Here is a 21,914-nt window from a genome sequence, read left to right on the forward strand (position 1 = left end):
CTTCATGCAGATGAACTAAAAAGATTTGAGAGTGCTTAATTTCCTCCCCACATGGGATGAATAAGCTGCAAGGATTAGACAAAAAAAAATTCCTTAGGGATCAGGGATAGGAGGAGAGATGGCTCCATCAATGGTGGCATTAGACTGCAGGGGACAGCAGGGTGCTGATTTTGGAGCAAAAATGTGCTGGTGTGCAGGGTGAGCACCTCTTCTGAACATGAAACCTCCTGGAAGGGCAGGGAACCACAGTGGTCTGCTTTCTTCCAGAAGAGTCTTTCTGTTCAAGCAGTAAGATTCCAGGGATGCTGTAAAGACACCACATTTGCCTTTTTCCTTTGGTGTGGAGGGCAGGCATGGTTTGGTGTGGCCATGTTTGATACCAGCTCAGCCTGGAGAAGACCATAATGTCCTTCCCATCTCCCTCTCTGCTATTCCTGCCACCTATGCAGCTTTGCCAGGTCTTGACTGCTGCCTTCTCTCTTCTGGCATCCCCCCAATGAGTACAATGCTGCTTCCTTCCTGGTGCCACTCCCTGATGACCATGAAAGTGTGTGTGTGTCACCATCCATGACTTTGCCTTGGCATGATGGATGCTGCTGCCCTGCGATGGGATAGGACCACTGCTCAGTACCTCCTGCCCTGCTTACTCAGTTTGCCTCTGAAAACCTCCCCTATTCAAGAAGACAATTTGGCCCTCTTGAAACCAGCACTGTCTTGTTTCAAGTTGCAAGGATATCTGGTGCCTGTGGCACCATGTAAGAGTGGTGTAGATCAGAGCCCCCATAAATCAGTGATCTCTCTGCTACCACCGAGGAAGAACAAGGGCACCTTCTGTTAGGAGAGCTGCAGTTAATGTGAGGACACATCCCTGGTCATCTTTTCTTGATTGTTGTATATTAGAGGGACACTTTCTTCACCTGGAATGCTGAGTGCTCTGTGCCTTGTCCCTGGAGGTGGGGAGGCCTGGGATCCTCTCCCAGGACACACAGTTTTCTCATTCCAGGTGACTGCCCTTGTGAGCAGCTTCTGTGGGAGTAGAGAGATGGGGATGGGGGTTGTGTGAGAGAAAGGGTGGCCAGAACTGGACAGCAACTTTTGGATTCAAAGACGATGGGAAGGTCTGCTCAGCTGGCACATCTCCAGTGTCTACATGTTCCCCTGTCCCCGACACCCCTCCTTTTCTCGGTAGGGCAAGGCCATGCTGTTGCCTCATGCTACTTATCTTGGGGTGCTGGGGGCTAATTTGAGAAACAGCTTGGTGAATTCTGGGTCCTCACACTTCCTGTGGCTGGCTGTAGCAAATGCTGCCCCACACCTGAGCGGATTTTTTTGGCTCCTCTAGACCTTCCTGAGATCAGTGTGAGCCACGTGAACCTGACGGTGCGGGAAGGGGAGAACGCCGTCATCACCTGCAATGGCTCAGGATCGCCGCTGCCGGACGTGGACTGGACAGTGGCCGAACTCCACTCCATCAACACCCACCAGGTAGGGGCTGCAGCACCTCAGTGCTGCCTGTGCCCAAAGCAGCTGCTGGGAGTTCCCCAGGTCCGTGCATGCAGGTATGAGAGAAGAAAAATCATTGTATCCAAAGGAAAGCTGAAGCCATGCTCTATCCACACAAGAAGCTGGGGACTCCCAGAAGGGAGCAAAACCTTTCCTCTGTATGGTTGGAAAGTGAAGATGAGAGAGCTTCAGAGCTCAGTGCTCCCTGATTGAATTAACTCATGTGTCCTCTGATGAAACTGTACTAAAACTGCCTGTTTGCCATACCTAAGTAGCAGCTAAGTAAGATTTTCTAGAGGCCAGCCATATGAATCAGTGCTACAATGCCATGGCTCTCCCCTGCCCAGTGTTTCCTCTTACAAGATGAGGTGTGTTTAATCAAGTGAGGAAATACCTCCCTCTATCCAGATCCCAGTTGTTCTTGGATTTTGGAGACCTTCTCACATGGAAACTGTGATCCTCCTTTTCTGGGGGTGGTAGCGAGGAGGAAAGGAGACACCAGATACTGATTTCTGTGTGTATTTTTCTCTGGGATTTTTAGACCAACCTCAACTGGACCAATGTTCATGCCATCAATTTGACCTTGGTGAATGTCACCAGTGAGGACAATGGATTCCTGCTTACCTGCATTGCTGAGAACGTGGTGGGGATGAGCAATGCCAGTGTGCTGCTCACTGTCTACTGTAAGTACCAGTGGAGACACCTTGTCCATACAGAGCCTGGAGGGGCTGCCCTGGGAGCTGTTTGAATGCACAGCCACTTGCTACCTGTGCCATACTGGCTTTGTGGGCGAGGAGCAGGAGGAGCTGAGCACAGTGAGCTGGAGGTGGATCCTCACACAGCTCCCTCTCAAGTGTCAGTAATTTTGCTTTCCCGATGCTTCCATTAATCCAGAAATGGGCATGAGAGCAGGGAAGGAACAGCAGTGCCACCATGGTGGTGGTGGGCATTTCTTGCCCCTCTCTTGGAAGACTCAACAGACTAAGGGAAAGCTATAGAGGGACTAAAAATCTGTTTACAAACACAAAGTTTCTTGCCCTTACGCTATGTGAGAGGTTCAATGACACCCTTGCTAAAGTTTAAAACATGACACTGATTTCAGGGATGTTAGTGCTTCCTCTCAGGCCAGATCCTACAAAGTTAAACCGTAAATGTCATGTAAATGTGCACGTGTCAAATTTCAACCGCTCACTTTTATCTCCAAGTAGCTCAACTTTCTTTGTGCTTTCTAATATAACAAAACCCTGACCTTAAGAGGAAGTTTACACAGCTTTATGGTCTCAAGCAGCTGAGATTTGCTATATTTTGCTGTGTCTGTAATATTTGCCCTTACTCTGTAGTCTGAAAATCTGTCCCCCACCCCCAACCTTGCCATATGTAGGGGAGACCCTTGTGGGATTCTGGCTCCTCTTGGTGAACCCGTGCATGCTGTGTGATGCTTTACTACTTTCATCTTCCTTCCGATAAGTGCTATTGATGGATTGAAGGATGGTGGTAATTAAAGTTCAGGCCAGCTCAGAGTTGACTGGTCAGCAGACAGGTGCTTTTTGCACGGTGTTTTAGCATCTGTTCCTCCACGCCTTAAACAGAGCTATGCCCATGCCTGTTTTCACCCGTGAAATCCTCTGAGCTGCCGACAGTTTCTGCTACCCTTACTCTTGTTGCACAGAGCCATCACTCAGGCTGTAATTTCACACTGAAAAGATCTGGGTTTGTGTGTGTAGGTGGCTGCCTGTTTTGAAACCCCCGTGCCAGGAAGATATGAACAAGCCACATGCGGATCTGGGCTTGTGAACGAAAGAGGGTGGCTGGGATGTGACCGTGTGGTTCAGGGTAGATGGGGTGCTGCTGAGAGAATTTTGCTGAGCTCCAAGCAGCTCTGCACCTTCTTGTCTTCTATCACCTTCACTGCCTGCAAAATTCACTGCCTTTTTTCACAAAGCTGGGTCAAAGTTGGTATGTTGGTTTTCTTCCTTGTGGATGCCCAATGGATTATCTTTGCAGCTAGATGGTTGCAGGAAAAGGAGAGTTTTAGGGAAGACATACATCTTTGTGTCAGGTATCTTTGCACAAGACTTGTTCTTCTAGTTCAGACCTTGCCAGCCTTGGGGTTTGGGACCTTAGGTGTAGGCGTTGTAAATGGGGTTTCAGAAGCTATAGCAGAGCAACATTTGAATTCTTGGGATGTCCCAAGGGGAAGACGATGCATATACAATAAATTGCAGGTGGAGTTTCTGCTTTTCTTATCCCTCTCCCACTCTACTCCCTTTAATTAAAACACTCCTGGAGGCTGTTCGGCGAGTGAGAACTCCTTTGGGATACTCAGGCAGTCAAAGCCCCCAAGGAGAGACAGTCTCTGAGGGATGTTTGCTTCCCCAGCTATACAGTCCAGAATTGCTTGGTGAGACTGGAAAGCTCCCACGGGCACCCTGCACATGTGTAATGTAACAGTGCTACATCACCGTGTCCTCCTTAACGGGGACAGGCGGCCTCCCCGGGATCCCTTGGGGGAAGGAGAGCAGCAGTAGGTGTGTGGACAGGACAGTCCAAGCTTAATTGTTTCTGGGCTGGTGAAATTCCCATCCGTGTCTTTAATTTCTACCCCTGTTTGGAAGGCCAAGAGGCCTGGCCATGGCTCAGATCCTCCTTCCAGGGAGGGGTGGAGGGATTCTCGTGGTAACGCTGCTTCTTTACAGACATCCATGGGAAGAGTAGAAGGAACAAGTGATTTTGGAGGTTTTCAATGCTCTTAGTTTCCGTGGTGCACAGAGTCGTGACGTTGGGTGGAGGTTGCTGTGAGCCTGCCATGTTTCTCTCTGCTAGATCCCCCTCGCATCCTTACTCTGGAGGAGCCGGTGCTACACATGGAGCACTGCATTGCATTTGCAGTGCATGGGAACCCAGCTCCCACCCTTCACTGGCTGCACAACGGCCAGGTCCTCCGGGAGACAGAGATCATCCACATGGAGTTTTACCAACAAGGGGAAGTGTCTGAGGGTTGCCTGCTCTTCAACAAACCCACTCACTACAACAATGGCAACTACACGATTGTGGCCACCAACCAGCTGGGCTCAGCCAACCAAACTATCAAAGGACACTTCCTTGAAAAGCCTTTTCCAGGTAGGATATTCAGTTTATCTCACCAGGGCTCCTTGCAATCTGAAGGTCTTACTATGGCCCTGCCAGTAATCCTTGCCTTGACAACCCAAGTTGGCTTTGTCTGAGCATCAGGTTGGAAGAGGTGACCCCTGTCAGCCTCTTCTTCTGACCAGTATGATTTTCCTACACAAGTGTACTTTGGTGTCATATGAACTCTTTAATGCTGGGAGAGGCCCTAACTGCTTTAGATAATTTTATTTTGTAGCATATTCTGCAGTGTATTTATTTATTTATTTTACAGATCTTTAGGAATTTCAGTGGGACTAGGATGTAAGTTTGGCCAATTATTTTGGAACTCCTTCTGGGTGCCCCAAAGAGGTGGCTGAATTTTTTTTTTTCGAGAAAGTGTTCTGCTGTGTGATAGTCATAAGCTATAGAAAGGAAAAGCCTTTGAAGTGATGCAGCCTGTCCCTTTGTTTTTTCTACTTCTAGCTTGCATTTGTGAAATGATTAAAGCTGGATGCAGACATGTCAGGATCGTTTTCTTTCCGAATGCAATATGTGCAATTCCAGGATGACAGGGCTACAAAAGATGCGACAGCTCAATTAGTCACTTTGCATCAGTTTGCTGGGATTTCTTAACTGATTGCTTGGAATTCCTTGTTGTACTCCCTGGTGATTCACAGCTTAAGTGTAAAAAAAAAAAAAAAAAAAAAAAAGCATTTGAGGACATGAAGATCCATCTCTGGGAAGTGCCGTAGAGACTTTTGTGGTGGCCTGTCTGCTCTATAGGAGCATCTCGGTCTGTTCCCTGACAATGCAACACCACGCTGGCCATCATGGAGTTAAGATCTGTGCTGCCTTCAGGAATGATGCCATGAGAAAGTGGCAGCTCTAAATTGGCCCCTACAGCCCAAGAAAATCCAGCAAAATAGGGCATTTGCTAAATATAGCAAAATACCAAGGGTACTCTCATTTATTATTTATATCACACCATATATGTACACAGAGTTTTCCCGCAGGTCAAATATCATAAATGCAAACCCAAATCTCTGCCTTGAAGATCTGACAATTGAACAAATGAGCTGATATGGATGGGAGTGGAAAATTTGTGTTCTGACTTCAAGGATGCTGCCCTGTTTGACCTATTTATGTTTCCGTCAGGGCAGAAGAGTTTATTAAGTGTAGGTGGGTGAGGAGAGGTGCACAGGTTTGCAGTCTCAGCTCTGTCAGGTCCCACCCTTGTGACTCAATTTCCCCATCTCCTAAGGAGGTGCTGGACCTCCAGGAAAGGGAGGCAGATATGCTGTTCTGGAGAGCTGATTTTGGAAATGGATCTGAGCCATGCTGTGGAGTGGAAAAGCACATTGATGTTTGAAGAGCATCCTGTGTTAGAGGCTCTGGGAGAATGGGGTTGTGTGAATATATGTAAAATATTGCCCTTGTGAATGCATCTCCACCCATGCCTTGTGTGTGCTGTTGGTGTGGGGTGCTTGCTGACCCTGAACCATCTCTCAGCAGGAACTGACCCATTTCCTTTATTTCTTCTGATCCAAAGTCCCAAGCCATTCCTCACCCTGGCAGACCCTGTCAGCCCAATGCAGGATGTGATTTACTTTCCTTGAAGCTTGTTGCTTCGTCCACTACCACAGCTGACATATACATTCACTGCAGCTGACGTTTATAATTTCCCATTTGAAGGCAGATTCCTTCAGAAAATGCCACACGTTGAAGGTTCCCCCGTGTGGCTCATTCAAGCCCCTCATTGCTTACAGCAATTCACACGTGCAAGGGCCTTGCTGTCACTACCCAGGGTGAGATTATTAGTCTTAATTAATTAATGAATAGTGCCTGGAAGAGTTTCTGTCAGTGTAGAAAAGGACCTATGACCATGTATTTTAGAACCCTCTGGTCAAAACCCTCTCATTGGTAAAAGGCCCCACTCTGCTTTCCAGGCTGAGAGGAGCAAAGTGCTGTTAGAAGCTGGGATCTGGGAGATGTAAGCTCCATGCCATATCCACCTTCTCTCTGGTGCTGCAGGGCAGTGGCTCCCAGGACAGATTTGTGTCATATCCTGTAAAAATCTCATTGCATGTTGTCATTGGGATCTCTGCCACAGGTTACCAACTCCTCATTTAATCCACAAAGGTTAATGTACCTGTGATGAGTGTTCAGTTCTTTGGGAACTTCTCACAGAACTCAAGTTGGCTGAAATTTCTCAGCTATTTTTTATGCTTGGAAAAATGAAATTTTTTATTTCATTTAATAAATGAAATAAAATGAAAAATGAAAAAAAAACCTCTTTTTGTGGATTTCTGTCGAATTTGCTTAGTCCAGCAGAGAAAAATGGACAGGGAAAAATGTAGAAGCAGCAAGAATTTTATGACTAGACTCTGCCTTAATAGGGAAGAAAAATATCCCCAAATAAAATATTTATTTCCTTTTTTTTTTCCCACCTCTTGCTAAAAAGTAAAGGAAAGTTACTCCTCTGCTTGACTTAAACAAAAAAATATTTGTTCAGGTTTTTTCCCTTGGTTTGGTAAGCCGTGTTTGTCACCTGGGGTTTGTTTTACACTCCCCTTCCAAGCCTCACCCATGCTCCAGAGCGTTTCAGCATCCTTCCAGGAGCCCTCTGCCAGCAAAGCTGTGTAAACTCCAGCCAACATTGGGCTCAGTTTCTTGCACGGGCGAGTGAATTGGAAGCTGATGTGATTCTCACTCTGTGTAAACTGAGTGTCACCGAGGGCTTTAGGCCTCATTGTCCGGGGCCTCAGCCGCCTCTGGAGCTGAAGGAGCTTTGCTCAATCGACTGGAGCAGTCAGGAGGATGACAGCAGGGCCTGCTGGGCTTGTCTCGGGCAAGAGGCAGCTCCTAGGCAGCCACAGCCTCCATGTCCAATGCAGGTGCTACCAGCTGTTATGAATGGCTCCTGAAAAGCAGGTCAGAGGAGGTCTCCTCTAACTCCCTGCCCCAAGCTGAGCTCTCATCTGTGGGAACTGGTTCTCATCCTTGTAGGATTTTGTCCTTGGGTGCACACTGCCATGCAAGGCAAAATCTGCTTCTTGCCCCTCCACCTCCATCCTGCAGAGCCCTGCGTGTCTGTTGAGCTTTGCTCGCCTGCTGAAAGCAGGGTCATTTACCAATCATTCACACGTGCTACTTGTTCCCCATTTTGGCCTCACAGTGGTATCCCTCTCCTCCTCTTTCCGCCCAAGGTTCTCCACCCTGACCTCCAGCATGTCCTGCTGGCACATGCGCTGCAATTTCCAGGAACAGTTGCCAAAAAATATGACAAGTTGGTTTCCTGGGCTCTTTGGGGTGGTGGAGTGTGTCTGAGGTGGGTGGGGAAGGAGACCCCTCTCCCTTTGCTGTGGCGCTAATCGTGTTGCTTCTCTCTTTGTCCTTTCCACAGAGAGTACGGACAACTTTGTCTCAAGTAAGTGTCTCCCCACCTTTTGCATTCTGTGACTGGTTTGTTTCTGTGGCTTCCTGTTCCCCTCTGTGATTTACACAGGAAAAATGAGGAAGCCAGAAGCAGGTTGGTGGAGGTTGCACAAAGCCCTGGCTTCCCTGTGCATGAACAAGATCATTGGGGAAGTTGTGATCAGCTGGGTAATCTCTTGAGGCTAGGACATGCTCATTTGCCTCTAGTGGTGTCCCAAAGGAGGTCCTATAAAGGAAATGATGGCTGGTTGTGGTGTAGCAAAAGGGATCTTAATTTGGTGCAGGTTGGCCTGTCCCCAACAATATCTCTGCTTTGAGCTGGGATAAGAAGCAGGACTCAATTCTGTCAAGTTTCTTCAACAGATTCTTCCTTCCACCCCCCAAAACACATCACACACCACAAAAAGCATTCAAGTGACTGTTTCTTCAGATCAAGTTTTGCTGGAGTCAGTTGTGTTTTAACCCCACCTAGCTCAGTAGATTTCTGAAGACTAGGAGGGGGCTCAAGGGTGGTGGGAACTCATTCCAGGACAGCAGGCACCCAAATGTTTCTCATTTGTGATGCTGGAGTGACATCAGCACGGTGCTGGTCTGTGCTTTCTCTGCTGATGTGCACAGGGAACTCTCTGATGGTTGATTTGTGCCCTCTGAAACAGAAAGCTGCAGCCTCTTTTAGGGGTGAACTGGATCTCGTTAGGTCAGGCAGTGCTGTTGGAATGTGCTGGTGCCGTGGGAGCCCCATGGGAGCCACACTGAATTTTGTGTCTTTGGTGTTTTGGTTTCAGTCGGTGATTATGAAGTGAGCCCCACCCCACCGATCACTGTGACCCACAAACCAGAGGAGGACACTTTTGGGGTGAGTCCTGGTCTCTTCTCTGCAGAGCTGCTTTGCATTCATTCCTTGTTGATAATGACTCAGTATTTGTATTTCTCTGCTGTTTTGAGATGTTTGCAAGGAAAATCTCTTCCTTTATGACTCAAGACAGCAATCAGAAGGATTTTGTGGCTTGTGTCAGGCAGGTAAGATACTGACACAAGCCATCTGATCCTCTTGAGTCTGCAGTGTGGAACCAGGGAACCCTTTGAAAACAAGGCATCCTGTGAAGTCACTGCTGGCAGGGTCAAGAATTATCACTCTAAAAAAGTAGCACCCAGAGAACAAACAAACAGGCAATTGTGTTTTGGACTGTTATTGATCTGTTAAGCTTAGCCTGGTGAGGGACTCGGGTTTAGTTTGGTTCAATTCTGTCATTGTCTTTTTGCCCTCTCTCCTGCTGTGCAAGGCATGCCTAAAATGAAAAAGGAAAGTAAGTCTAGGGCTTATCTGATCTCAGCATTGTCTTTCTTCTGCAGAATCCCTGTAGAATAAAGAAAAAAAAAGTGTGTATAAGTATTAGAAGAAAAAAATTAGCATGTTATACAATTGCTCTAGTTCTATGAAAGTTTTAAGATACTGAAATCCACAAAGTGTCAACAGAACAAGCAAAACTCAGTCCACCTTGGCTTCAGTTCTCATCCAACAGAAAACCTCCTCTAACTGAAGTAGAAGCTTTGAACAGTGAGGCTGGAGTAACAATGTGCACTGATTATTAAATATAAAGCACAGAAAACAAGCTGGGGATGAAAATAGTGTGGTAAAATAAAAATTTAAAAACATCATAATAAATGTACCAACAGCAGGGAAAAGGATTGCAAAATGAAATTACTTCTTCTTAGTTAAGTGATGTATTTTCTGTTATAGCAGAATACAGTTTTGTAAAAGGAAGCAAAGTCTAAATGCATCACAAGACCTATACAGAACAATTGGACACATGCCAGAGAAATTGTTGTTTACATCAATGCAATAAAAGTATCTCACGCAAAGACTTGAAGGAATAAATATTCATAAATATTAAAATAAGCCTGGGATTGTAAATCCTTTAGGGCAAGGAGGTTTTCCTTCTCTGCTTGTACACTGCCACAGTGGAACCACAGCTCCAGTGAAGGACTTGGACACTGTTGTACTATAAATATTTACTAGTAAAATTACAATAAATAGGGAACTGTTAGAGGCTTTTGAAAACTCAGAGGTTTTACAGGGGAAAATCCCTTAGTTCTACTTAATTTCTTCTGTTTTCTTTGTGTGGTGTGTTATTGTCCCTCACTCTGTCCTGAGGGATGTTTGGATGGAGGCAGAACTGTGTTCCCAGCTGAGCTTTGAATAGCCTTAGTGTTGTAATGTCATGGCAAAGAGGTGATGTCAGAAATGGAGGCTTGGGATGTGATGCAGTGAAGGGAGAGCACAGGCATTGGAGCAGAGGTCTTTTTTCCCTGCAGATATCTGGAGCGAGAGGCTGGGGAAAACTGGTTGCCAGATCAGCATCACTGATAGGAAGATCCCAGACCTCCTAGTCCTGCAAAAAGCCTGTAATGCCTCCAAGCTTTGCCAAAGCCTGCTGCTTTAACTTGTGTTTTCCTCCATAGCTGATATCCACAGGGCTGCAGCAGATGGTGTGAGCCTATAGAAAGGTTAACTGGGCAAGGAGGTGCTGTATTTCTGATTTAGACTCCCAAACTCCTCTGTGTTGACTCTAAGGCTTTTTCCTTCCAGGTTTCCATAGCAGTCGGGCTGGCAGCTTTTGCTTGTGTCCTCTTGGTCGTCCTCTTTATCATGATCAACAAGTATGGCCGGCGGTCCAAGTTTGGGATGAAAGGTAGGTGCAGTTGCTTTCCCCTAGCAGGAGGCACCTTCCAGGATTGCCCAGCTCTTAGAGCACACGTGGAAAGGTGTTGTGGCTTTATTCCTACAATGCAAAGCCTTCCAAAGGGAGTGCAGCCCTCTTCTGTTTGTTGAGAGAGTAGTGGAGATAAACGGGTGGTTCTCAGCTGTGTGTGCTTCTGTGGGCAGAAGTGTGGATGTGTGTTCCTTATCAGCACACAGGTTGTCCAGGAGAGCTTTGAGCCTGCTCCCTCCAGCCCTGCATTGTGTTCAGGACAGCACGGTCTTGGGTGAAATCTCTTTTATGGACTTGGTGGTGCACAGGCTTCCCCTGCACTGGCTGGGGTGTGAAGGGGGGACAGAAGGACGTGAAATTGGTTTGGTTTGAGTTCTGTTGGGAAAGCAGGTGCAGCCATTCTGTGCCTATCTGTGAATGGGGACCGAGGTGCTGCTGTCACTTTATGTCCATACTGGGAAGGCAGTGGTGTGGAAGGTCTCTTTCTGATGACTCTCTGATGAAAGGTTTCCTCCTCTTTGTCATGAATAATGACTTTAGAAATTTATTTCAAGTGTCACTGATAGTGACTGGGAAGTGAGAAGGTGTCTGATGTTTGCCAGGCAGAACTGGTCTCTGTCCTACCAACACCAGCTCTGTGATGTGACAGAGCCAATGCCAGAAGCAGATGATTCTGTGCCATCTGCTTTTTGTGACTCTGCTGGTATCTCCAGCTGGGCAGCGTTGGTGGTGCCCAGTGAAGGCTGAAGGAAGAGCCTTCACAGGACACAGTTGTTCCCAGCCTAACTGGTGGCTCATGCATGCACTGTTTGAAGCCAGGCTTTGACAAACACAAGCTTCTCCCAAGGCTCCTGAGTCACTGCCTATTTCCTGGCCTTGCTGTGGTCTGTGCTGCAGGGCAGGTTGATAGGTTTGGGAATGTTCCTTGTGCTTGCCTAGGGCTTTGTTTTCTTTATGTAGACATTTCCTGAGTGGGTCCAGATGGGATTCTGGCTGGAGTTTCTCCTATGCATCCTATGGAGGTAGAAGACAGGACATTTAATTAACTAGTGAATCTTCTACACCAATTTAGGAATATTTAGTCCATATGTCCAATGATAAAAACCATCTGGTGGAGTGTACTGACTGGTGGGTGGAGTAGAGGAATTGAAGACATGGTTCCTGGGATCAATTCCCAGCTCTTCTACTGACTCACTTAGTGGCCACAGGCAATTAGCTGTCTTAACCTCTGTCTCTGCTCTAATTTCCCCATCTGTAAAACTGGGATGATGTTATGTGCCTTCTGGAGGGATTTGTCAGAACACTTTGGAAGTGCTTGGGCACGTGCCACTGATGGAGCTTTGAGATTCAAATATAAAAAGGAAAAGTAACATCTGACTCTGGTGAAAGAATCAAAGAGGAGTGAAGTGAGCCTGATGTGAGTAACCAGTCTTGGTGAGCAGATGTGTATGTGTTTAGAGGTGTTTGGATAAGTATGTCAGTGGATTTTCTACATTCCCAGAAACCAGAAGGGTGCCATGATGGGCCCTTGTGAGTGAAATTAGAGGCAAAACTGTTTAGCTAGAAAAGTCTGCTTTCCTCCTCATCATGTTGTGTTTCTTCCAATTCTGATAGGAAGCCACAACTCTGCAAAGTTTCTACAAATTTTATTGACGTTGCTTGGAGAGATGGAGTTGACAGAAGATAAATACATCTCGAAAACCAGGGAGATAACTCTTTATTAAGTCACAATTATTGTAGGCACCACCATGGACAGCCTACACACACAGCCCAAACTCTGCTCTGCTCAGTTAACTCTTGGGCAGGAGGCATCCTTTATGGCACCCAGCATGTTATTATTTACTAAGGAAAAAAAAAAAAATAAATCCAGACCCTGAGTCTTTTTGGGAAAGTGCGTCCCTGATTCAGGAGCTGTTTGTTGCCAGCTGATATATTGCCACTTGTTGTTGAAATCCCAGCTTGGCAGGCCTGCAGGAGCAGGTTTTTCTTGTTGATTTTGTCAGATGCAGAACATTGTGTGCTCGTGTTGGACATGTTACCTAAAGTACCTCATGAGTCCTTCTGGGTACATCTTTTTCCTTCTGCTTCTCCTAGCGCTAAGCAGATGGTTTATTTCCTAGAGAGAGGTGAACGTGGACTGACAAAGTTGGATGTCACGTTGGGTTTGGAAGGCTCCCTGGGCCAGCCTGCTGGATTGCCCACCAGCCTTAGAACCAGGCTGCCAAGGGTCCAACATCCCAGCTGCCTTTGCCGAAAAGAAACTCGTGTCTTGAGGGACGTGCGCTGGGAGAGGACTAGGAGAGGATGGTGTGTCCACCTCTGTCCTCTTCTGGCTGGTAGCACACCCTCGGAGCACTGCACCAGTCTTGCCAGAGCTGGTTACTGATCCGGCAGCAGCGGAGCGGTGGGAAAGCCAGCGGAGCCAAGCGTGCCCTCGCCGGGCTACAGCGCTGGCACCAACAAAAGCCCCTTTGAGAGCGGCTCTGACGCGCTGCGCTCCTCAGCTGAGCTCGCCCAGCCTGGCTCCGGGCCATCCATCCCTCTCGCCTTCCCGTGCTCCCTCCGGAGAGGGCATTCATTAACACGGAACGGCGGAGGTCAGATCCCCTTTCTGGCCGCCTGTCGGCTCTGGCTGCTGTAGCTGGGAGGGAACGGGGGTGGGCTGAGGCAGCTGGGGGGAGCCGGGAGATCGCTGGAGCTGGGGCGGTGGAGGCGGCGGGGAAATGGCAAACAAAGCTCCTTTTTGTGAGAAGTGGCGTTGCATGAGCAACAGAGAGGCAGCGGAGGGAAAACCACTGGGAGAAGTGAATGTTAAAACTGAGACTCGTTGAAGTTGCAGTAATGCAGCCACTTGCTGAAGGGTGTTGTATCCAGAGGGGGGGCTGGGATGCTTTTTAAAGCCTCGTATTAGTGTGGGAAAAAGAAAAGGGTATTACCAAGCAAGACATTGAAAGTTGGAGTCCTTCGGTTTACTGTGTGTCCCAAGGAGATGGTTTCTTTTGGATGGGATAGACCACATGGGAGTAAGGAGCCCAATATCCCACTCTCAGCCGCTGCTTGCTCCAACTCTGGGGCCGGTGTCCCACGTTCCCTGACTGCCCACCCAAGGTAGAGGGCTTTACACCTCACCTGCTGGGCTCAGGTTTATCACTGCAGCCCTTGTAAATGGTGTCTTCCAATCCAAGTTTAATCTCAGCAGATGACAGGAAATGAAATTTTGTAGTATAATAAAAAAGCCACATGCAAGCCCCAGGACTAAGAAAAATTAAATTTCATGAAAGAATAACAATGGCACAGAAAGGATCTGGGGCATACAAAACATTTGGATGGCACAGTGATGGAGACTGTAAATACTTATGTTGATGGACTGAAATATATTCTCCCTTTACTTGTTTTCTGTTACATTTGCAAGTGCCTTGGGATGAAGGAGGTGTGCTCATGCATGTCTGTGTGATGTATTCCTGGTGCTGCACAACTTCAATAAAACCCAAATGGAGTTAGCTCAGATATGCAGAGAAAGGTGCTAGAGAAAATCCAGAGACAAGAACACTTGTAGTTTTGCTGAGATTAACTGTTTTCCAGGCTCTGAGATGAAAAACTACTTCCATTGTCCAAACAAGGTTTTCTTCCTCGGGTGGAGCCAGTGCCAGCTAATGGTTCAGACTTGGTTACAGCTGGCAAAGAGTCGATTGGTTTTTAATCTGATTTCCTAAAGAAATAAGTGTGTGATCATGCTGCCTCTCTGCACACATGCAAGTGTGTCTGCACAGCTCTGCCTGCCTGGATTTCCCCTTTCTGTGCTGCAGCTTCTGGTTCTGCTGCCCAGTTCCACCCACAGGAGAAGGGAAGGGACTTACAGATGATGCCTTTACAGGGATCATGGAAAGAGCAGAATGACAAACCAGGTGATGTCCAGCTGATAAAAATGCCTCAAGCCTTTCTGGGCATTGGAGAATTCATATGGAAATTCAACCTTGGACAGAAAAACACTGGGGATCAGGCTTTCACGGGGTCTGCTGTGGTGGGTGGTGTTCACGTGTGTGCACATGCATATATGTGTTTTCTTTCTGAATAAGCAGAAACAGCCAGGAGGTGGGGGAGAACCGAGTGAACAGTAAACACACACTGCCCACGCTTTCTGTAATGTTTGAGGAATCCCATCACTATCAGTTTATTTGATATTTGCTCTAATAGCCCTGATCAAAGTGCTGGCACTGCTGATGTGCATGTGAATGTCAGAAATACTTGCAGAGCTGTTCCATTGTAATTTAGTGTTAGTTAAAAGGTACTTAAAGCAGTTGCCTATTTGATTATGATTGGGGGCTATTAACATTTTTTTCCATAAACAGATGGTTACTGTCCACTGAGTCGATTGCAGAACAATTCCAGAGTTCTAATTCAGGAGGAGCAGCTCCTGCAAAGATATCTTTGCTGCCTGGCTTTTTGCTTTTGTTGATTTGGGTTCTTCATTTCTTTTTTTAGTTTTCTTTTTTTTTCTTTCTTCTCTCCTTCATTATGCAATTATTGCTACAGCTTCAAAGGGAGGGAAAAATATATATATCTATCAGAGCCATGACCTGCATTTCAGATGAGGCTTAATTCTGTCCCATGTTGCCTTGGCCAAGCCTGGCTACAGTCATGCACTGATTTTATTTACCCCCTCCTGATTATTTGTTGTACAGGCCTGAACAAACCCTCTGCAGCTTGGAGAGCCTGTACATTAAGGGTTAGTTGCTCAGGAAATCTGTGACCAGGGCCTGTTCATTCCTTCCTCCTGGGAGCCTGCCATGGAGTGGGAGCAGGAAGAAAGAGCAAAGTACTATCAATCTGGCACAGCTACAGGAGAGAAACAGCCATACCTCCATTAGCAGCCATGGCTAATCACAGGGATTTGGGGATGTGTGGCTCTCCAGAGCAGTGCACTGGAAATGGCAACCCATTGCTGTTGTGTTCTTTGAGGCAGCTGTGAGATGTGCAGAGCCCCCTGAAACATCCGAGCAGAGCTGCTGCATGGGAGGGATGGAATTCAGGGCTTCTCCTTGCTGGTATCCTTCAGTTTGTTTGCAAATACCCTTGATATACTTCTACTCCTCAATATTACTTGGATTTATTTGCCTGGGAAGTGGATTGAAAGGGCATGTGGTTTCACTGGGACTTCCTTCTATAAATACCTGTTTATACTCTGCTGAAGTGCAGGCTGTGCTATTTTTATATTTATTTATTTAATGCCTTCAAGGTGATAAAGCATAAAGCTCTTTGAGCTGCTGAATATTGCTTTCTATGACTACCTGAAAGTGAGTTGTAGACAGGTGGGGGTCAGTGTCAGTCCCTTCTCCCAGGTAATAAGCAACAGGTCAAGAGGACAAGTCCTCAAGTTGCACCATGGGAGGTTTAGATTGGATATTAGGAAAAAAAATTTTTTTTGGTTTCTTCCAGGAACTGGCTGCCCAAGGAATGGGTGGAATCACTGTCCCTGGAAACATTAAAAAAACATGTGGATGTGGCACTTAGGGACATGTATAGTGGTAGAACTGGCGGTGTTAGGTTAATGGTTGGACTTAATGATCTTAGAGATCTTTTCCAGCTTTAATGATTCTGTGGCAAGTGTCTCACCCTCTGCTGTGCCATGCAGCCTGTAACTGGTATGGTGGCAGCAAGGGACAGCTGCTATGAACCCCTGGGTTCCTTGGCAAACCTTTGAGAGATCCCACCTGTCCCCTGAGGCGCTCTGACTGTGACAGGCTTCTGCTTCTCCTCTTTGCAAAGGCAGACCCACTCTCACTCCAGCAGTTAAATGCTCACAGCCCTTGTCCCTCAGTCCCAGGTGGTGTTGGTCAGGTGAAGGCTTGGAAGGTCACACTGTTCCGTGCCACTGTCTGAAGGAGCAGGGGGCCACCCTTGGCATGGAATGACCCTGTGGGCAAAACGGTTTGCAAAAGGTCAGGATTTATTTAGATCTAGAAATAAAACATTTTCCCACTCCCAGAAGTATTAATGGGTTATTTATAAAGGAAATGTAAAGTGCACTGACCAGCCATTATTTATTTCGGTTGCTTTTACAAAACCCAGGTGTCTTTTTTAGGCCACTGCTGAAAGCAGTTAAAAAACCCCAAAAACAACACAGATCAGTGACTTTCAGGTGACCCAAGAAGCCCCAAGGCTCCTTCACACCATGCTCCTGCAGGCTTTTCCTCCCTGTGCATGACCTCCCTCACTCAGGGTGTCCGTGTTTGCTCCACTCCCCGGCCGGGTGCTCAGCCCCAGGTTCACCACTCGCCCTGAGGGACCCCCGTGGCAGAGCTGGTGTTTGCCCAGGGCAGCTCGGCATCAGCAGTGTCTCCTCTCAGACTTTCACAAACACTTCTCACGCTGTGGTGTTAAAAGCTGCGTGATTGAACCTCATCTTACCTGAGATCCTGCATCAGGTGAACTCCCAGCTGAGGTGCTGGCAAGAAGTTGGCATTTATTTAGGTTTTTTTTTTTTTTTTAATGGAAGTGTCCCTGTTCCAGTCTCAGAGCATCAGCTTTTCCCCCAGCACAGCATTAACAGTTGGCAGTGCTGGGGATGCTGGTTGCTGTGGCTCTGTGCTGGTTTCTGCCTTTGTGTAAACCTGTAGGAGTGAGAGGGTGAGAATGAGCCGTGGCTGCTTCCCTCGGACCACAGGGCTGGGAAGATATCCTTCACCCACTCACCATTCAGGAGCAACTGGACTGCCCCAAGTCCTCATCCAAGAGCTTGCACCCGTCTTTGCCACAGCTGTGAGATTGCCCAGGCTCAGTCACCTCACCAGCCTCCCCGAAGGACCATGCAGAAGATGTTGATCCTCACGGGGCTCCTCTCCACAGCACTGATGCTCCTGCCTGCCCATTCCTCGCCTCCAGCCTCTGTTTGCTGCTTGTTCTGATGGTGTCTGTCTGTCCTCACATGGCTTTGCTTTAGTGAAAGATGTTGGAATGACAACACAGAGCCAGAACAATTCTGTTGATCTCCAGAACAGGTACCACATACAGCAGCAGGATAAACTCTTTTGTTTCACCAATATGAGTCTGATGAAGACCCACCATCTCCACAAACTCTGTGTTCTGTGCACTCTCGTGTGCCTCTCTGCAGGCAGCCAACAACCAGACAACTGCATGTTGACTTTGATGTGGCTTTAATAAGGTGCAGGGCAGAGCTGGGAGAAGCAAAGGACTTTAATTAATATTTTAATTGTGGTTGGTCCGTACTACACTTGTCCAATTATTCTTTGAAAAAGATTTTGCTACTGCTAATGCTGATAAGTAGTCCTCAGGGAGGATGTCCCTGGTGAGTTTATCACCTCTTCCTCCTCATGACTTGCTGTAGGATTGTAGCTCATTTATGTGGTGTTTATCCAGGGGTGCAGAGATCTGTCACTCTGTCCTTAACCCCTGGAGCACGAGAGCTTTTCACTTTCAGGGGACAGGTGATTGAGAGGCTTGCTAAGGGAAACCTTTGGCAGCGGTGAAGGCAAATGGAGAGAAGAAAGAGAAAAGAGCTGCTTGGTTTTGAACCTGAGCTGGGTGTGCTTGAAGGAGTGCCTAGAAATTTGGAGGCAGTGGAATAACCTGGCAAGGGAATGGATAAGAGCTGTCACCTGGGCTGCTCAAGCTTTGACTGGTAAAAGCACTAGGGAAGCAAATTGTAGAGAGCACTGGAGCATCTGATGATCTAATGGGCTTGCTCCATCTCCAGCTTCTACTTCTTGTGGTGCAATAGTGAGCCTGTCTGTGTCCAGCACAGTTCCAAAACCTCCATCAGCAGCACCAGTATTTAGCATCGGTTGATGGAAGTGGGATGCTCAGGCATCTAATTTCAACCATACTATTAAAAATCAATGGACCAGAAGATAATGCCTGTACACAAAAGTAGCTGGGTACTAATTTGTGCACAGGAGAAATAAAACACATTTGGAGTCCCATATTTTGTGTCTGAGGAGCAGGGTTATAATCCAATTTCAGTTTGGGACAGGAGTCTTCAATATATGCCATGGCCTTGAGAAATGGAGTAGAATAGAGGGGATAGTCTGTTATCCTGAACCTGTCTTGTGGTTTAGGAAAAGGACTCAGGATGTCACTCAAACTGGCCACAGGTCTTTCTTTGGACTCTTTGTATGAGACATGGCTGCTCTCAGGGTGATTGGGGGGCACCATGCTGGGAATGATGCCCAGTACACCCAAAAAACTCTTCAGCTCTTAATATGCTCTGCTCCATACTCAGGCTGTGTTGCAGGATCTCCCCTCTGCTCTCAGGCTTGTGGAAGAAGAAGGGCTTGGAGCTGGGCATCTTGTGTGTCTCTCAGCCCCTTTGCTCCCTGTATCTGCTGGAATCTAGCAGCCCCAGAAAAGATTTTCATCATTGCTTTGACCCTGCAGCTACAGGAGTTACCAGCCTCTTCGGGAAGGGACTGTTTCACATGAGGACCCTGACACTGCAGCCCAGCATCTCATGAACTTTGGTGTTGGGGAGGTTTTGTGGCTCTGCTGGCTGCCCTCTGATCTTGGTGAAAGACCTCACCTAGTGACCAACAAGGGGTTTTCTCTACCAAAAATGAGAAAAAGCCATGTTGGATCAGATGCCCATTGAGAAGCACGGTCTCTGGGCAGGTGGCTTTGCCGCATCTGCCTTCAATGCTGCTCAAACCAAAGCAGTGCACAGCTTCAAAAACTGCAGAGGGTGAAAAATCATACAATTACAGCACAGAAAAGGCATGTGTCTGCTTGGGTTTTGGATTAAAAACTCTTTGGCTTGCTTGTCATTCCACCTGAACAAGCTATAGGAATCTCCATCTTCTCTCTGTCCCAGCACGTGCTTCATCCTTCCCAGCAAACTGCAAGCTCTTCCCAGCCTAACGCAGTCAAGAGTTGGACAAGAGGCTGTGAATTAGTGTGAGAGGAAAAACATTGTTTTCCTTCACTCTGTTTTTTTCTGCATAGTTCAATTCACACAGTAGGGGCCGAGATGTTGGTGCTGCAGCAGCTCCAGGGCGGGCAGTGCCAGAGGGGCTCCCTGGCTCCTCCATGTCCTGGTGAAACACCGGCTGCTCCTGCAGGAGCCTGCGGTGCTGAGGCGGCTGCTGGGGTCGGGATACAGGGGAGAAGTGGCCTTTTTGTTGCTGACAAGATGATTTCATCTTGGTGCTCTAAAAACTCTGGTGACATCCCCAATTTTCCAGATGGATAATGAAAACCTGTGCGCAGGGCCATTGCGGCAGCTTCTGAAGTGCTCGCCTGTGGAGCTGTGTCCATTGGTTTCATATCTGCTGACAGGGCTTAATAATCATGACACTGAGTGGAGCTGGCACAGGGGGAGGCAAGTAAAGACACTGCTGCCCTGGAGCTGAGACACATTTCTCACCATGCCGAGGAGTGATGGGAATCAGACCTGGAGATCCTCACCTGAAGGTGCCGATATCTCTCTCTCCTTCTCCTAGGCTGCGCAGCAGTGCAGGAGATTCTGGCCACATCTTCTCATCTCTTGCTCAGGAGCCTCCTGGCACCGTCTCCTGGCATCCAGGGATGCCCTGAGTCTGACTTAGGGCTTCCCAAGCTTCCACTGTGCCACTGCTTTGGAAAGAGCAAAACAGAGCCGAGTTTCCCCCAATGAGCAGGTGCATGGTCCATACAACAAGCAGAGCATGTCTTTGTCCAAAGTAGCTGTAGTAATGATATGAAAAAACCAAACCCCTATAATTTTGAGGTAACAATGGTCTATGATCAATATTTATTATTAATTTCTTAATTTCTCTAACATTTTTCATTTGGTTTCTGGGTAAATTCCCACGACCTCCCCTGTGCACAGAGCAGCGGGATGCAGCAGCAGGCCTGAGTAGCTGGTAAGGAACTCTGGCACAGCAGGGCAGACATTCCTTCTCTTGGTGGGGAGCAGTGCTGGGGTACTGCTGCTGAGACCTGTCAGGAGGAGGTGTGTTGTGCAGGGTCTCTGTGCTGGTCACCAAAGGTGCTCTGGGCTGGACCCAGGGGCAGGGAAGATTGCTGGCAGAGAACTGCTCAGTCTGTTTATTTAAGTTAACTCATTAACTGCTTTTGCTTCCCATCCTCCTGGCTGTTCATCCCTGGGGCTGTTGCAGCTGGCTCTTCCTGCAGTGCTAAAAAAGGTCAGGGATGCAAACCCTCCTTCATCCCAGCCCAGTCCTTCCAGCACTGCCATCACATTTTTTGTTGTTGCCCTTTGCCAAAGATGCCTGGTGTGAGTCTCCTGTCCCTGTGCCCAGGGGGGTTGAGAATAACCCCAGTTTTGGTTCCCTAGTGCTGGATGGGGACACCTCCTCCCTGTACAGAGCATGGTCCCACTGTCCTGCTCCCCTGCAGACTCATAATTTGTTTGCAGCCTGTGGTCACCACCAGCCCACCTCGACATTTACTGTTTCCAGGTTTGTGCCTCCCAATAAATTGGTGATTTATCACCAAAACTTGTTTTTACTTAATGTTTTTGAAGTTTACATCTTGGTTTTCTTACTTCTGCCCATGTTTGCTGGCTAAGGGCTGCACTGCCCCTGTGACTTTGTGCCTTTGGTGCCTCTTGACTTAGGAGAAGGCAGCTGAGCTGGTGGGAATGGACCTGCTCTGCTCAGTCGTTGAGCCTCTGTATCAGTGGTGGCTTCAGAAGTTATGATGGTCCCACCTGCTCCCTTAAATAGACACATATTGCCAGGTGGGCTGGCTTAAAGCTTTGACAGAATTATGCCATCCAGACTGGCACTAGCAGGGAAGAGCCATGTAAATCAAATTTACTGTTATAGTAGTATGGAAGTGCTCATACCCAAGCCAGTTTGAATTAATTTTTCAAGAAAGTTTTTCTCTGAGACATTATCAAATATATTCCAGTCTTCATTGGCTAATTTTGTAATTCAATCAGGGAAAAATAAGGCATTGAAAGTAGTTCAGCATGATTTGTTTTTATAGACCAACTGCTTTATCCTCTTGATTCTACTATCATTTAGGCTCTTAAATAATTTTTTTCCTTTGATTTTTTGCTACAAATTTAAAGTTAGGTTTATTAATTTATTCTTCACACCAACCAGGATAACAAATACAAGTTTTATGCATATATGCATACATAAAGGGAAAAGTCTTTACAGATTTAAAGAGCTTCTGCCTTTTTGACAAGTTTCT

The 21,914-nt window shown here is 47.3% G+C and overlaps 1 protein-coding gene across 10 annotated transcripts in view; it reads left to right on the forward strand.

Moving 5' to 3' along the window:
- Nucleotides 1-21,914, forward strand: part of NTRK3 (neurotrophic receptor tyrosine kinase 3) — a 205,885-nt gene that overhangs the window by 61,646 nt on the left and 122,325 nt on the right. For all 10 annotated transcript variants that reach the window (XM_069025897.1, XM_069025898.1, XM_069025904.1 and 7 more), the window contains 6 exons: nucleotides 1,343-1,485; nucleotides 2,045-2,186; nucleotides 4,327-4,623; nucleotides 8,015-8,038; nucleotides 8,832-8,902; nucleotides 10,637-10,739. In XM_069025897.1, coding sequence (XP_068881998.1) covers nucleotides 1,343-1,485; nucleotides 2,045-2,186; nucleotides 4,327-4,623; nucleotides 8,015-8,038; nucleotides 8,832-8,902; nucleotides 10,637-10,739 — 780 coding nt within the window. The remainder of the gene's footprint in view (nucleotides 1-1,342; nucleotides 1,486-2,044; nucleotides 2,187-4,326; nucleotides 4,624-8,014; nucleotides 8,039-8,831; nucleotides 8,903-10,636; nucleotides 10,740-21,914) is intronic.

The sequence above is a fragment of the Aphelocoma coerulescens genome, chromosome 10 (assembly GCF_041296385.1).
Source record: "Aphelocoma coerulescens isolate FSJ_1873_10779 chromosome 10, UR_Acoe_1.0, whole genome shotgun sequence".
Lineage (NCBI taxonomy): Eukaryota > Metazoa > Chordata > Aves > Passeriformes > Corvidae > Aphelocoma > Aphelocoma coerulescens.